A 15,684-nucleotide genomic window follows, 5' to 3' on the forward strand; every position below is an offset into this window, starting at 1 on the left:
AACCAGTAACGTTACAATCGTATACGGTTTCATTAAGCGGCATCTACGCCATTTTCCCGCTCGCACACCCTTACAAACTCTCGCCTGTCTATGTAGCCGGAAGCGTCCAACAGAGCGCCCAATGTGACGAGCTGTGAAGGCAGCCATTCCTGAGCGAGCTCTCATTCGCTTAGCCAATGGTCTGGGGCGGCAGTAGGGTTTATGCTGCCCACTGAGTTTGCGCAGCTCTTCTCCGCCATGTTGCTTTCCTCTCGTTTTGCCTTTTTTTTCTCCGTGTGACGAAAGAAGGTGCTGCTCTTTTCGCGCTAGGAACTTGCAGGAGAAGACAGGAATCGCGCTGCTCGATAGTCTGCCTGGAGCGGAAAGCTTCAAAGGGTAAAAATGACCGAATTGTTGAAATAATAGCTAGTAGATGTGAGGTGGTGCCCGGAGATGTAGTCGAGGAGGAGTCTCGGGCTGCTCTCTTCTATAGGCCGCTTGTATGAGGCTGCAGTGCGGCCTGTTCCTATATGCTGAAGCAAGTGCCATTGTGCAGTAGGCACAGGCGTCACATCTAAGGTCAAGAGAAATCTGTGACTATTCAGGCGGTGAGGGTGTTTTTTTGTGGAAAGTCCGTGTCGGCCTTAAAGGGATGGGCGAGACGAGGCATCTTCTGTTTGAGCCTCGTGCAATAGAGGATCCTGAGGAATGGATGCAGTAGTAGAAACTTTTTACTCACATGCTTGTATGACTGTTTCTATTGGAAATGCTACTTAACATGTAAACTACCTCGTATCTGTGCTCATAATTGATAATTGTTCAGGTCATTTAAGGGGTTGGCGGCTTAAAGTGGCTGTCCAGGTTAAAAAAAAATTTTTTTTATTAGCCATGGGGTGGTGGGGAAAAAAAACTTGGTACCTGTCTAGAGCTCTGTCATCCTTGTGTGGTCCAGCCATGTTATGTCCCTATTAGCCTCAGCAGTCACGTGCGGCGGAGACTCCTGCTGGAAGAAAACAATGGAGTTGCAGGACTCCGCTGGGATGTCTTGGGGACAGGTGAGTATGTTGTGTGTGTTCTTTGTTTTTTTTCCAAAAAAGACCTTTCTCAGTGGATGATTTTAGTTTGCCAAAAATAGATTGGTCGTGTTTAAAACATTTTCAGTTGGATTAGGAGTTTTTGATGTGATCAGCTGCTTTTTGCTCTTCAATAGCTAACTTCACTTTTTCTTTTTAACCCCTTAATGCATTTTCACATACATGTACGTCTGGGAATGTGGGTAGTTACTGCATCTCCGTATACAGGTACGTGACGGTGATCAAAAGGGTTTAGAAGGAGAGCCCGTGCGATCACTGCGGTAGCCCAGCTATATCTCACATCCAGACTTGCACTGCAGCTGTGGGAATGGTAATAACACTGATCCCCTCCGTTTAACCTTTAAGATGTCGTGGTCAGTAGTGACTGCAGCATCCTAGTTGTTTCTCTGTGACAGTGAATGCCGCGGGCAGCATCGGGAACTGGTGTTAGCTGAGATCCGATCAGGAGTTTAATCCCTTGGATGCTGCGGTCAAAGGTAATACAAAGGGTTCCGCCATGCAAAATGTCCCAACCCACTGGTGTCCCCAACAGCGAAATCAGGGGGTGCCCATATGTATTTTCTGCAGCCTGGGGTCTGACCAATAACCTCAGGCTGCCTGGAGTCCCAACTACACGGTTGTTCCTGCCTGGAAGAGAGGAAGTAAAAAAAAAAAAATCCTATAAAAATGGTCAAAAAGTCATAAGTACCCCAAAACAGTACTAATAAAAAGCACAGATTGTCCCGCAAAAATTAGCCCTTAGCCAACTCTGTCAACTGAAAAAAAATTAATACACATTGCAAAAGATGGCAATGCAAATATAATTGATTTTTTTTCCCCTAATGGGATTCTGTTCTGTAAAACTAGTATTGCATTAAAAAAAACTGTATAAATGAGGTATCGATGTAATCGTACCGACCCATAGAATGAAGGTAACATGTTATTTAAGCTGTATGCTGTTTGGAAAAAAAATTAAAAGGTAAAAAGCAATACCAGAATTGCAGTTTTTTTTTTAATCCATCAAGAAAGAGTTATTAAAATTTATTGTAAGTTATAGGCACCCAAAAATGTTGACGTTACAATGTTGACCCTCATATGGCTACATCACCAGAAAAAAAAAAAAAAAAAAAAGCTTGTACAATTTGAAGACAAAAAATGCCAAATTATTACAACAAACCTGATTGTGGCAGTATGGGAATATACAAGCTGTGTGAGTGTATATCAGGGTACACTCCAAATTTAGAGCTCACAGGTAATAAGAAACAAGAATCCCCCCCCCCCCACCCATCCCAAAAAACAAACAAACAAACCACAGGAGCTATTGGGGGGGATATAGTAGGGAACTTAGTGTATCCAATGTACTCCACACAGCTTACATATTTACTGTTCCCCATTCAGTGAGCATTCACGACTGGGACACTGAATGCTTACTACACCCCTTGATAAATTCGTTGAGGGGATGCAGTTTTCAAAATGGGGTCATTCCCAAAGGGATTCCATTTTTTCTGGCACCTTTGAGGCTCTGCAAACATGACATGGCGCCCAGATACCAAACATCTAAACATACTTGAAAAGCCAAATGGAGCTCTTTCCCTTCAGTGCCCTGTTGTGTTCCCAAACTGCAGTTTATTCCCACATGTATGACACTGGTATATCCAGGATAATGTACTTAATGTCATATGTAGGTATAAACTGCTGTTTGTACACAGAAGGGAAGAAGCACTGTTTTGGTGGATTTGGAGTACAGATTTAGACTGTTTTTTGGACGCCATTACACTTTTGCAGAACCCTGAAATGCCAATTGCCCTACTTTTCGGACGCACTGGACTATAAGACGCACCTAGTTTTTAGAGGAGGAAAATGGGGGAAAAAAATAAATAAAATATTTAATATATGAGAGTTATAGTTTTGTAACAGCTGCAAGGACACATTGACAGGTGACCCTGCAGCTCTACGGGGATGCATAGAGCGTTTTGTTTTTTTTTGTGGGGCCAGGTGTACTTTTTAGTTTTTTTTTGCTGAAAAAGCCCCCCCTCGGCTTATACTTGAGTCAAGCAAAAAAAAAATGTTTTTTTTTTTTTGTTTTTTTTTTTTTGTTTTTTTTTTTTTTGGGGGGGGGGGGGGGGGGGTCTATGACCAGCCGCAATAGTAATGTATAGAATCTCCCATAAAATAGTGGGGGAAAAAGAGGCTTTAAAAAAATAAAGTGAATAAAAGTTCTAAGTCCCTCCTTTCCCTAGAATACATATAAAAGTAGAAAATTACTGTGACACACATACACATTAGGTATCCCTGTGTCTGAAAGTGCCCGGTCTACTGAATATAGGGTAGCTGCAGTGCTCCTGTTCCGTTGGGAAGGGGTTAATAGGAGCACAGCAGAGACCCTATATTCAGCCAGACTGAATTCCAAGTGGGGGGAAAAAAAAAAACAGTGCTCAGGGAATGGGCAGACAGACAATCCCCTTCCCCATCACCCAGCAACTACTGCACCCAAAAACTCCGACCATTTTAATTTTTGAAATTTTCCAGTAGCTGCTGCATTTCCCCCCTAGGCTTATACTCGAGTCAATAAGTTTTCCCAGTTTTTTGTGGTAAAATTAGGGGCCTCGGATTCTATTCGGGTCGGTTTGTACTCGAGTATATACGGTATACCATTTTGGGGAATGTCTATTGCTTAGATCATCTTTTACTTAAATCATAGGCAAAGCGGTGAAAAAAACCAAACCGGTTTGGCACTTTTGATTTTGACATTCGCTGTAAAGGAAAAATATTAGTAGACTGGGCATTTTCGGACACAGGGATACCTAAGGGTATGTTCACATGGCAGAAAATGGATTCTAGGTGTGAACATACCGCGTGGCTACCTGCGACGGAATGCCAGTGCAGTGTATCGACATACCGCTCTGGATTAGGCCTAGTAATTTTAATTAATACTTAAAAATTAATTGCTAGGAAAAAAAATTACTAGGAAGTAGTGGCTGAAATTGTCATGTTAACCCCCTCTAAACCTCATAAGTTTTTTTTTTTTTTTTTTTTTTTGGTTTTTGTTGCTCCACTCTGAGCCATATGAGAGCTTAATGTTTGTGAGACAAATTTTTCTTCATGTTGCTGCCATTAATTATTCTGTACAATGTACTGGGAAGCTGGAAAAAAAAATCAGAATGGGGTGGATTTGAAGAAAAAGTCCAATTATGTGATTTTTCTTGCGGTGTTTATGGTGTTCATTGTGCAGCCAAAATGACATGTCACATATATTCTATGTTTTGGTACGATTCCGAGGATACCAAATTTATATGGTTTTAGTTACATTTTAACCTCTTAACAAAAATTCAAAACTGTGCCAATTATTTTTTTTCTTAAAGTTGCCATATTCTGACACCCGAAACTTTCTTATACTTCTGTACACGGGGATGTATAGGGTGTCTTTTTTTTTTTTTTTTTTTGCGTGGACGGGTGTACTTTTTAGTTATACCATTTTGGGGAATTGCTTTTGCTTTGATCATTTTTTATTTAAAGGGATTGTCCGATCACAAGGATCCTATCTATACTGTTTGCCAGGATGTAAGACTTTTCCTAAATACATTGCTTCAGCAAAACTGCTTTGTTTGTCCACTATCTTACTTTATTCATTTTTTTTGGGACACATCCCTTGACTTATCTGGTCATAAGTCAAGTGATGTATCTGCTCTGAGGGGGGAGGGAGGAGGGGCTATGTGCACGGGAGCGAGCCTGGAAGGGGGGGTAGTTTACCCTTTGGGGGGAAGGGGCCGCCAATATAGACCCGGCATCCGCTGTAATGGAGAGGCGGATGCCAGGGAGTGTAGACGCCAGCACAGATGCCAGCAACATCGCTATGCTTCTGCCCTGCATGAAGCCAGCAGCGGCAGGAGCGATGCTGCTATTCCGGAGGAAAAAAAGTCTATTAACTAAGTCAATTAGGAATTTACATAAGCTAGCACTATACATAAGATGAGAATGACACCTCTCCCTCACAAAAAAAAAAAATTATTGGCGCATTATTCTACTTATTTTTAATTTAAATAATTATTTTATTTAACCACTTACGGACCGCCCATAGACTATATACGTATGGGAAGTGGTTGCCTTGTTCTGACAGGACGTGCCGGTACGTTCTGTCAGAACACAGCTATTGCACAAGATCGTGCAATTGCTGAAGCTGGGAGCTGGCTGTAACTACAGCCGGAGCTCCCAGAGAGAAGACAGGGAAGGTTTATTCCTGTCCCTGCCTACTCGATCGCTGTGTATACAGTGCTCAATGAGCACTGTATACACAGCTACGGGCGCCGCCATGATGCGGCCGCCCTCTGACCCGGCGGTCATGTGATCCGCCGGGATCAGTGTCTTGCAAGAGCTGCTGAGTCCTACAGGACCCAGATCAGCTCTGTATACTGTGTATACAATGTGCAGGAGGCTGTATTCCTCCTCCAACTGGGGCTAAATGTACCAGCCACAGTTGCAGGGGAAATCAGCCTCCTTAACAAAGAAAAAAAGTGATCAGATGTCCCCCAAAGGTCTCTTATGACCTTATGGGGACACCATCTAAAAAAAAAAAAAGTTTACATTTTTTTTTTTTTTTAACCACTTCAGTACCGGGCCAATTTGTGGTCCAGGACCAGACACATTTTAGGTTTATTTTGTATGTGCGGTTTTGAGGTCTGTAACTTTTTTCTCGTATGTCTCAGTCAACTAAGTTTTGCGTCTTTTTTCAGGGACACATAGGGCTTTATTTTTTGTTGTTTTTATTTTCAAATGTGTTTTAATTTATTTATTTTTTTTAAATTCAGGAAAATATAAACAAAATAGGGGGGATTATGGGTCTGGTTTTCAATTAATTTTTTTTTTAATTTAATAACACAAAGTGTCACTGAAAAACTTATAATATAGTTTTTCCTCTCCATTACGGTAATTTTTATTTTGTATGGTGTTGCCGGGGGTGGGGCTATAACCATTAATAACAGCGTTTTATTAGCATATTATTAATTTTTTAAATTATTTTATTTACATTTTTTTTTTTTTTTTACTTTTCCATTTTTATTTTATTCTTTTTTCAGATTGTGTCCCCATAAGGTGATAAGAGACCATTGGGGACATCTGATCACTTTTTTTTTTTTTTTGTACTGGAGGCTGATTTCTCCTATAACTGGGGCTGCTACATTTAGCCTCAGTTGCAGGAGAAATCCAGCCTCCTGCACACTGTATATACAGCTTACTTACTTTGAGCGCTGTATACACAGCAATCGAGAAGGCAGGGGAGGTAATAAATCTTCCCTGCCATCTCTCTGGGAGCTCCGGCTGAAGTTATAGCCGGCTCCCAGCTTCAGTAGCTGCACGATCTCTGTGCAGCTACTGTGTTCTGACTGGACGTACCGGTACGTCCTGTCAGAACAAGGCAGCCACTTCCCGGACATATATAGTCTATGGGTGGTCCGGAAGTGGTTAAATAAAATAATTATTTAAATTAAAAATAAGTAAAATAATGCGCCAATAATTTATTTTTTTTTGTGAGGGAGGGAGAGGTGTCATTCTCATCTTATGTATAGTGCTAGCTTATGTAAATTCCTAATTGACTTTGTAGTTAATAGACTTTTTTTTGTCTAGAGGGGCAATCCAGAAGATCAGGTCAGTGATATTACAGTTTACTTATAAAAGGTCAGTGAATGTTATCTTTTTATCACAAAGATAAAATTGTGAGATGAGAAAACTTTCTTTTAAAGGGATCCTATCAGTCAGACACAATTTTTTGTAGGTACCACGTTGGAATAGCCTTAAGAAAGGCTATTCTTCTTCTACCTTTCCTCGTCTTCTCTGCGCCGCCGTTCGCCTACAATCCCGTTTCATGTCGGTATGTAAATGAGTTCTCTTGCAGCACTGGGGGCGGGCCCCAGCGCTCACACAGCACTGGGGGCGGCCCCAATGCTGCGAGAGAACTCTCTCCCGCGCCGCCTCCTCTTCTTCAGCACCGTCATCTTCAGCCTCTTCTTCCAGCAATGGCTTGTAACTTCTAGGCCTTGGGCAGAGCAGACTGCGCATGCCCACAGGCCACGAGAAAGCGGCCACGAGAAAGATGACTCTGTTGAAGAAGAGGGGGCGACGCTGGAGAGAGTTCTCTCGCAGTATTGGGGCTGCCCCCAGTGCTGTGAAATAACTCATTTACATACCGACAAGAACTGGGATTGTAGGCGAATGGCGGCACGGAGAAGACAACAAAAGGTAGGAGACTAATACCCTTTCTTAAGGCTATTCCGATGTGGTACCTTGTGTCTGACTGCTAGGATCCCTTTAACAATTGACAGTAATAAGCAGTTTCTCTAGGTTCACAGGTACTTGCAGGACTTTTCTCTCTGCATTTTTTTTAAGTGGTTTCTGGGACAAAGCTCCAAGATGATGTCACTGAAGTTCTCCTTCATCCACTTCAGTGCTCAGCCTGGATCGCTTCTCTGGGTCTTCTGTGCAGCCCTGTGAAGAGACGTTTGCCTGATCTCACGAGAACTCACGAGATTAGGCAGGAGAAGCAGCTCCGACACTGTCCACTGCTAATTGGACAGTGTCAGACTGACGTAGCTTTTCTTTTTATCGTCAGAAACGCCCTTCTGACACTAAAGCCTTAATTACCATACAGGGCGCCAAAATTTACGGGGCTCACAGCTCCAAAACGAGGGGGGCTAGGGAGGTAATTCAAAGTGCACTACAGTCTATGCAGCTGCATCTATAACATGGGGCAGAAAGCTGCACAGGTTGCAAAGTGGTGAAAGGTCCTCTTTAAACTTTGGGCACAGGAGCGCTGTTTTGGCTTTTGAAAATTATGCGACTTTTGCAGAGCATCTGAATTGCCAGTAAAGTGAAATCCGCAAACACGTGACCCCATTTTGCTTCACATTTTTGTTTGGAAAATGAATGCAATGCTTGGGGTTAAAAATGTTCAATGCAGCCCTGAATAAAATCTTTCATAGGTATATTTTCCAAAATGGGGGTCGCATGTCAGGGAATTCAACTTTGCATTTCATTGGCTCTGCAAAAGTGCCATGTTGTCCAAAAACCAAACTTCTTCCTTTGTACCCAAAAGGCAGTTTATACCTATATATGGCATTAAGTACGTTATCCTGGGTACTACCGTGTCACACGTGGATGTAAACTGCAGTTTTGGGTACACAGCAAGGACGCATATGTGAAGAGGTGCTATGCGGCTTTTGTAGCACAGATTTAGATGTCATATTTGTAGAGCTACTGAGGGACCAGTAAAGTGGAATCCCATTGGAATTTTTCAAAGTGGAATCCCGCTGAAGGTAGGTGATGTCGCTTTTTTTTCCCTCTAGCTGAAAAAAAATCAGCTAGTGGGGAAAAAACTGCTGCTGACTTCCATTGACATGAATGGGAGGGGGATTTCACCTCAAAATCAGCCTGAAAAAAACTGTGTGAACCTACCCTTACACAGCTCTGTATGCGAAAATTTTACAGGTAGCAAAATATAGTGACTAAAATAACTTAACGTTTTACAGAGTTTGATTTGTATAGAGGTATTAACCCCTTATTGACATCTGCCATAATTTTATGGTGCATGTCTGCAATAGCCATCGCGTCTCTGTAGTCTACAGGTAGCCTCCATCTTTGTGTAGACCGTTGGCACCCAGAACCAGATCTGGGGCCTGGCATTCAGTTGCTATGATGGGAGCCTTTGGAAGGCTCCCAGGTTTGTGTCTCATTAATTTATACTAGCCTCTGCCCGTGACTTTGTCTGTGGGTTGTTGGCGTCGATGATCTGCCTATATTCAGAAAATTGCTGCCATCGATGGTTTGCCTCCTCCAGCGTTTCGGCAGCTCTCAAGCTGTCCTGCTGCTGAACTTGTTCCTCTCACCGTGCCTGTGATTGTTCCGCCATGTCAGAAACTCACTGGGATGCCATATAATGAGCGTGTTGTTGGTGTTGATGATCCGCCTGCTCCGGCGTTTCGACAGCGGTGAAGCTGGCCTGCCGTTTAATGGGATCCTATCATTCACACACTATTTTTTTTCTAGGTACCACTTCGGAATAGCCTTAAGAAAGGCTATTCGTCTCCTACCTTTCGTTGTCCTCTCCGTGCTGCCGTTCGCCTACAATCTCGTTTTTTTTGTCGGTATGCAAATCAGCTCTCGCAGCACTGGGGCGCGGGCCCCAGCGCTCAAACAGCACTGGGGGCGTCCCCAATGCTGTGAGAGAACTCTCTCCAGTGCCGCCTCCATCTTCATCAGGAGCCTCTTCAGCCTCTTCTTCCGGCGGTGGCTTGTAACTTCTAGGCCTTGGGCAGAGCAGACTGCGCATGGCCACAGGCCATGAGAAAATGTCCACTTATAATACTGTGCAAGAATACATATAAAAGTAGAAAATTACTGTGAAACACATGCACATTAGGTATCCCTGTGTCTGAAGGTGCCCGGTCTACTGAATATAGGGTATCTGCAGTGCTCCTGTTCTGTTGGGAAGGGGTTAATGGGAGCACTGCAGATACCCTATATTCAGCCATGCTGAATTCCAAGTGGGGGGGGGGGGACCCAGTCCTCAAGCTCAGGGAAGGGGCAAACAGACAACAAAAACACCCCCTCCCCTTTCCCAGCAACTACTGCACCCAGAAACTCGGACCATTTTAATTTTTGAAATTTTCCAGTAGCTGCTGCATCCCCCCCCCCCTTTCCCGGCTAATATTCAAGTCAATAAGTTTTCCCAGTTTTTGTGGTAAAATTAGGGGCTTCAGCTTATATTCGGGTCCGCTTATACTCAAGTATATACGGGTATTAATGTTGGCTGGTATAGATGAATGTAAATGTTGAACATCTTTTAGCGCGTGACCTTCTTATGACACACTGTTCTGAGTTCTACTTGCCACCCATTTATGTAACTTTTTTTTTTTTTTTTGTTTTTAAATCAGGTAATTTAAGATGTCTAACGGTTATGAAGATCACATGGATGATGTGTGCAGGGATGATATGGGCAGAACTAACTTGATTGTGAACTATTTGCCACAAAACATGACGCAGGATGAGCTGCGCAGCCTTTTCAGCAGCATTGGGGAGGTGGAATCTGCTAAGCTAATACGTGATAAAGTTGCAGGTAAGTTATACAATTGCTGTACATATAAATGCTTTCTTTACAACTGAAGAACGGCATTGTAAATAAAACCGCAAATATTTTTTTCACATTGGCTACAACTGTCACATTCTTTGTGGTATAACTGACATATCAAGTTTGATTCAAATAATGCTATCCATTCAGAACCAGAAATGTGATTACAGATGTATTCTATAGAAAGCTCATATGATCTCTGCTTGTTGGCAATCCTTAAGGTAATATATAAACTTGGAAAATTAATAAAAAGAAGTTAGAACTTTATTAGTAGTTTTTTAGCATTTTTTTTTTTATTCACATCTGAATATATTTAAATATTTTTTTCCTCATACAAGTTATTTATTTTTGACTTCTAAATCCTTGAAGGAGACTGTGCCTAGAACACAACGTATTCCCAACAGGATGTGTTTGGACAGTGGGATCTAACCAATGGCACCTGTCATTGATAGGAACTCTAGTAGGTAGGATTTGTAGGCATTGTCCCACCAGTCAGACTCCTCATCTATCCTATGGATATGGAGGACAGATGGTGTGGAGCTGCAGAGGGTGGGTTCATACCACAGTTTTGCTGTCATCAGTCATAGGATGATAGCAGGGAACATTAACTGTGGTAGAAAGAGTGCAGGACTCTTTCTTCCGTTACCAAAGTAAACAAACTTAATGTAAGACAGCATGTTGTTTTACATTAGTGTCAGTGGGAATAGACACAGACTCGGTCTGTGTCCCGTTACGCTAACAAATTGCTGTCACCTTATGACTGATAATAGTAACGGACATTAACAACCGTAGTGTGAACCCTATTCCCAAGGCTCCCACAAAATTACCCATAAAAGTGTATCTAAAAAGTTGTCTTTTAATAAATGAAAATAGCTTCATTCTCTGTTACCATAAATTACACGGTCTACAAATAAGCATTTGGAGACCTGTGGTAGAATAAAAAAAACCATTTATTCATATTCAATAGTTGGTAGAGCCTCCACAAGCGGCAGTTACAGCCTCAACCCTCTGGGGCATGCTTTCCACAAGTCCTTGTATGATGGCTAGTGGTATTTTATTCCATTAGGCTTGGAGAAGACAGGTAAGTTCTTTCACTGATTTTGGACGGCTGCAGTTTCGGGGGAGTACTGGGGGTGCATTCCTCACCGTTCAGCGTCATGACTGGGTGGTAAGGAACGCCCCCTCTTACAATAGATGCTACTGTGAGGAAGGGCGTTCCTATCTGTCAGAAACGCCCTTCTGATAGTGAAGAGCTACAGTACCAGCACCGACAGCTCTTCACTGGGGACGCAGAAAGGGAAAGCCTTTCTAGAAGTGTATTACACTGCATGTGCCCCAGGAGGTGAAAGGTCCTCTAAGTATTTACAATGCTGAACCACTTTAATCTGTATTCTCTACCCTGGCACATTCTCTTTGAGAGGGACCAGGGGCAACAAGACACATTTATAGATCTCTATCACTATTTATAGATAATCCATAACTGGCTAAAATGAGTACCATCATTGAATAGAGCAAAGTTGCTACATCAACCAGAAAAAGTAATGGTTATCAGCATAGAGTAATAAGCGCTCTTCAATATTGCCACATTTAAAACTGGTGAGTTCTGGCAATGAGTGAAGCTTACAGGCTAGAAACTCTATGGTCAAGGCAAATGGTAAAAGAGAGAACATCCTTGTCAAATCCCTAGTCTAGGTCAAAGAATACAGTCGGTACCCTGTTAGGCCTGAGCCTTACCCTTGGAGAAGGTAGGTTCATGCACGTATGTATTGACACCCCTAAAATTTGTCCAGAAAATTAAGTATTTCTCCCAGAAGTCTTTATTTCAATTGCACATGTTTTGTTATAAATGGGCCAGACAAAATTACTGGCACCCTCAGCTTAATATTTGGTTGCACACCAAGTAACTGAAATCAATTGCTTCCTATAACCATCAACAAACTTCTTACGCCTCTCAAATGGATTTTGGAACCACTTTTCTTTTGCAAACTGCAATAGGCTTTATATTTGAGGGTACCAACAGCAATTTTAAGATCTCCCCACAAGTGTTCAATGGGATTTGGGACTTCTTGCTGGCCACTTAAGAACTCTCCAGCACTTTGTTTCCATCCATTTCTTGGCTCTTCTTGAAGTATGTTTTGGGTCATTGTCCTGCTGGAAGACCCATGCCCTAGGACACAGACCCAGCTTTGAACCTCCACCATATTTGGTTGGTTCTTTTCTTTGTAGGCCTTGTTCTTTTTTCAGTAAAAAGTAGAATGATGTGTTTTACCAAAAAGCTCTATCTCGGTCTAGTCTGTCCACAAGAAGTTTTCCCAGAGGAATTTTGGCTTGCTAGCCCTTACAGATCCGAAGTAATTTGCTGGTGAAAACGACATTGAGATCCCAACGAAGATCTTCATTCCCAACAACATTTTTAACGGCGAATTGCTACAAATTAATCCAAGCTCCTCTTCCTAACACTAAAGGATCCTGAGATATGGGACTGTAAAGTGTCATCCCCTCTTCTGCTTCAGACAGCATCTTAGAACTACGTGGAGGAGGAGGGCGAAGAAGCAGAGCTGCAGATTGCACAGACGGTCATAACTCATCATAGACTGTGGTTTCTGTCCATGTTATCCCCTCTCCTATCAGTCAGAGAGCATACTATACTTTTTGATTGTCACATAGAGGGATAATGTAATACCCCACTGAGCCTAATCAGAGGGGTATTCTTATGTAATGCCCCCTCTGAACATAACCAGGAAGTTTATTGGTGCTGTGATCCAGACATTTATCATCCAGCTCGCATCTCTGAAAGACTTGCACTAAACATTACTCAACACATATACTCATCAATAAAGTTTACATTTGATCCTATCCCTGTCCTGTCTATCTGATAGAGTAAAATATGCCGACTGTCTCTCTAGCGATATCCACTACATGCTATAATGATTGCAGTAATGATCATCACTAGAGATAAATGTATAAAACACTTCTGACAGGCGAAAAAGTTCCATCAATTAGAAGACAATGTCACCAATTGAATGTCACCAGATAAAATCCCAGTTTTTTGGCAGCTTTCATATGGGTATAATACTGGGTGTTTCTTCCAGTAGGTCATCAGATCTAGAATTATGCCTCTTGTACACCAGCAATGATGAAATGCAGAAACTTCAATAAAGCGGCCATGTTTCATCAATCTGAAATTAGATTTAGTTATCACTTTATTTAGGTATAGAGATAATTGTTAGTTATAGGGTAGAAATTTATATTCTTATGTAAGCCCCTATTTAATTTGCATGCACAAAATCGGTTAGTGTAATTCTTCAATTTTGCAGTTTCTTTAAAGAGGACCTTTCACCACTTTTGGGCACATGCAGTGTTATATAGTGCTGGAAAGCTGACAGTGCGCTGAATTCAGCGCACTGTCTGCTTTCCCGATCTGTGCCCGGTGTAAAGAGCTTACGGTGCCGGTAGTGCTCTATGGTCAGCAGGGCGTTTCTGACCATTAGCCAGAGACGTCCTTCTGCCTCGCGGCGCCTATCGCGCTGTGCTGTGGAGCCGGGAGGAACGCCCCCCTCCCGCTCCTGATAATGCTGGTCTATGGACGAGCTGTGTGAGCAGAGGGAGGGGGCGTTCCTCCCGGCTCCACAGCACAGCGCGATAGGCGCCGCGAGGCAGAAGGACGTCTCTGGCTAATGGTCAGAAACGCCCTTCTGACCATAGAGCACTACGGTACCGGCACCGTAAGCTCTTTACACCGGGCACAGATCGGGAAAGCCGACAGTGCACTGAATTCAGCGCACTGTCAGCTTTCCAGCAGTATATAACACTGCATGTGCCCAAAAGTGGTGAAAGGTCCTCTTTTAACACGTGCATGTGTATGTGGCATGCATGCATTCCACACATTGCAGTTTGAGCTTCAGTGTCAAATTTAGAATTTATCTGCAGTTTTTGCGTGTAATCTGTTTTGCTGTAAAGATGCATTACGGTGGTTGTATATATGAAACAATAAGTTGGGTGTTTATATACGGTATGCTGTGCAATTTCAAAAAAAGTTACATTTTGGTGCCACAATCAGTTTATGCACAGTATAGATTTTTTTTTAACATCGTGAATGACAGCAAAATCTTGCTTGTCTTCTGTATCGGTGTTTTTGAGAGTACGAGCTCTTGTTGTAGTTGATGATTGCAGTATTTATAAATCATGTACACCTTGATCTATTTTAGGTATTTTGTGTGTAACTGTACAATTTGAATAGCAGTTTTAGGTGCAAATGTGCAAATTTTTTTTTTTTTTTTTTTTTTTTTTTAAAAAATTTGTCACAATAATAGTTGAAGGTAGACATGGCTATTGATAACTCACTGAGATGAAGGTAATCTTCAGGTTGTCTACTTTCAAGAAATATATAGAATTTAGGGGAGCACTTGTTTTTTTTTGCGTTGTGCAATCCCACCATACGAAGAGAGAGAGAGGTGTGTAGTTTTTTTTTTTTGTTTGCTTTTTTAAATTTTTTTTGTCAGCTTCAGAGCAGATATTTGTTCCTTCCTGCTCTGGTGATTTTTATGAAGCTATGCAGATGTAGGCCTTATTCATATGAGTGAACTTAGTACGTGTTGAACTCTTATTTTTAGTAGATTTGGTGCATATAACGGTTTGGTTTCCACTTTTAGCAACTAATCTGAATTTATCTGCGTTTTTTTTTTAATATATATATATATATCATACTTTATATCACTTATGTTTTATATATAATAAAAAAAAAAATCAGTAAAAAAAAATAAAAAAAATTGCATGAAGGTGCCAGTTCATATAAAGTACCAAGTGGCATTCTGACAATGCTGCAGGTGTCTATTTATTTTCAGAAAATATAGAGGTACTAGCATTTGCCCGTGACTTTGTCTTCGGGTTGGCGTTTGTGTCAACCTACGCAAATGTATGCAATTGTTGGTGGTGATGTGCCATGTCTCAGCCACGCTGTATCTCTGTATATGTACAGTATATGCAGGTGTGGGCCGGCACCGCCCTCACGCGCGCCCGCCTGCCCGAGGTCCCCCGCTGTACTGTGGATCTCTGTGCACTCTTCCCACCCAATGCCCCCTACTTACCCACCCTGACCTGGGACCCCCTGCTCCCTACCCCAAACCCTCCTCCCTCACAGTCCTTCCACCTTCTCGCGCCCCTCCAAACCCCCCTGCTGTTCTTAATGTTGTAGTTTAGCTCCTCTTTGTCCATCTCAAAACTGTGAATGCCATGACTACCAGAGTTGTAAATATCCAGAAACCCCTGGCAGAGAAAGGGTTAAAGTTGTATCTTGATCGGTACAGGGCAAGGTGGTAGTTTCAATGGTGCCCTATAGGGGCACTCCACAACAAACTAGCAAAACGCTGCAGTCAGGATGCAATTTCCTGGGTTTTAGGTAAACCAAAAGGTGCCTGTGTCTTCACTGTGACTGCGGTCATCTACGTCCCTCAGTCTGTTATTCTAGGTGTAACTCAGAAGTATTTAGCAAACTTACTGATAATTTGGGCTGGCAGT

The 15,684-nt window shown here is 42.3% G+C and overlaps 1 protein-coding gene across 1 annotated transcript in view; it reads left to right on the forward strand.

Annotated features, from left to right (window-relative positions):
- Positions 1–239: 239 nt before the first annotated feature.
- The window catches only part of ELAVL1 (ELAV like RNA binding protein 1), a 47,364-nt gene continuing 31,919 nt past the window's right edge, over positions 240–15,684 (forward strand). Inside the window, exons 1-2 of the mRNA XM_075283655.1 lie at positions 240–375; positions 9,974–10,155. Of these exons, the coding sequence (XP_075139756.1) occupies positions 9,984–10,155 (172 nt within the window). The 5' untranslated portion in view covers positions 240–375; positions 9,974–9,983. The remainder of the gene's footprint in view (positions 376–9,973; positions 10,156–15,684) is intronic.

The sequence above is a fragment of the Leptodactylus fuscus genome, chromosome 1, assembly GCF_031893055.1.
Source record: "Leptodactylus fuscus isolate aLepFus1 chromosome 1, aLepFus1.hap2, whole genome shotgun sequence".
Classification (NCBI taxonomy): Eukaryota; Metazoa; Chordata; class Amphibia; order Anura; family Leptodactylidae; genus Leptodactylus; species Leptodactylus fuscus.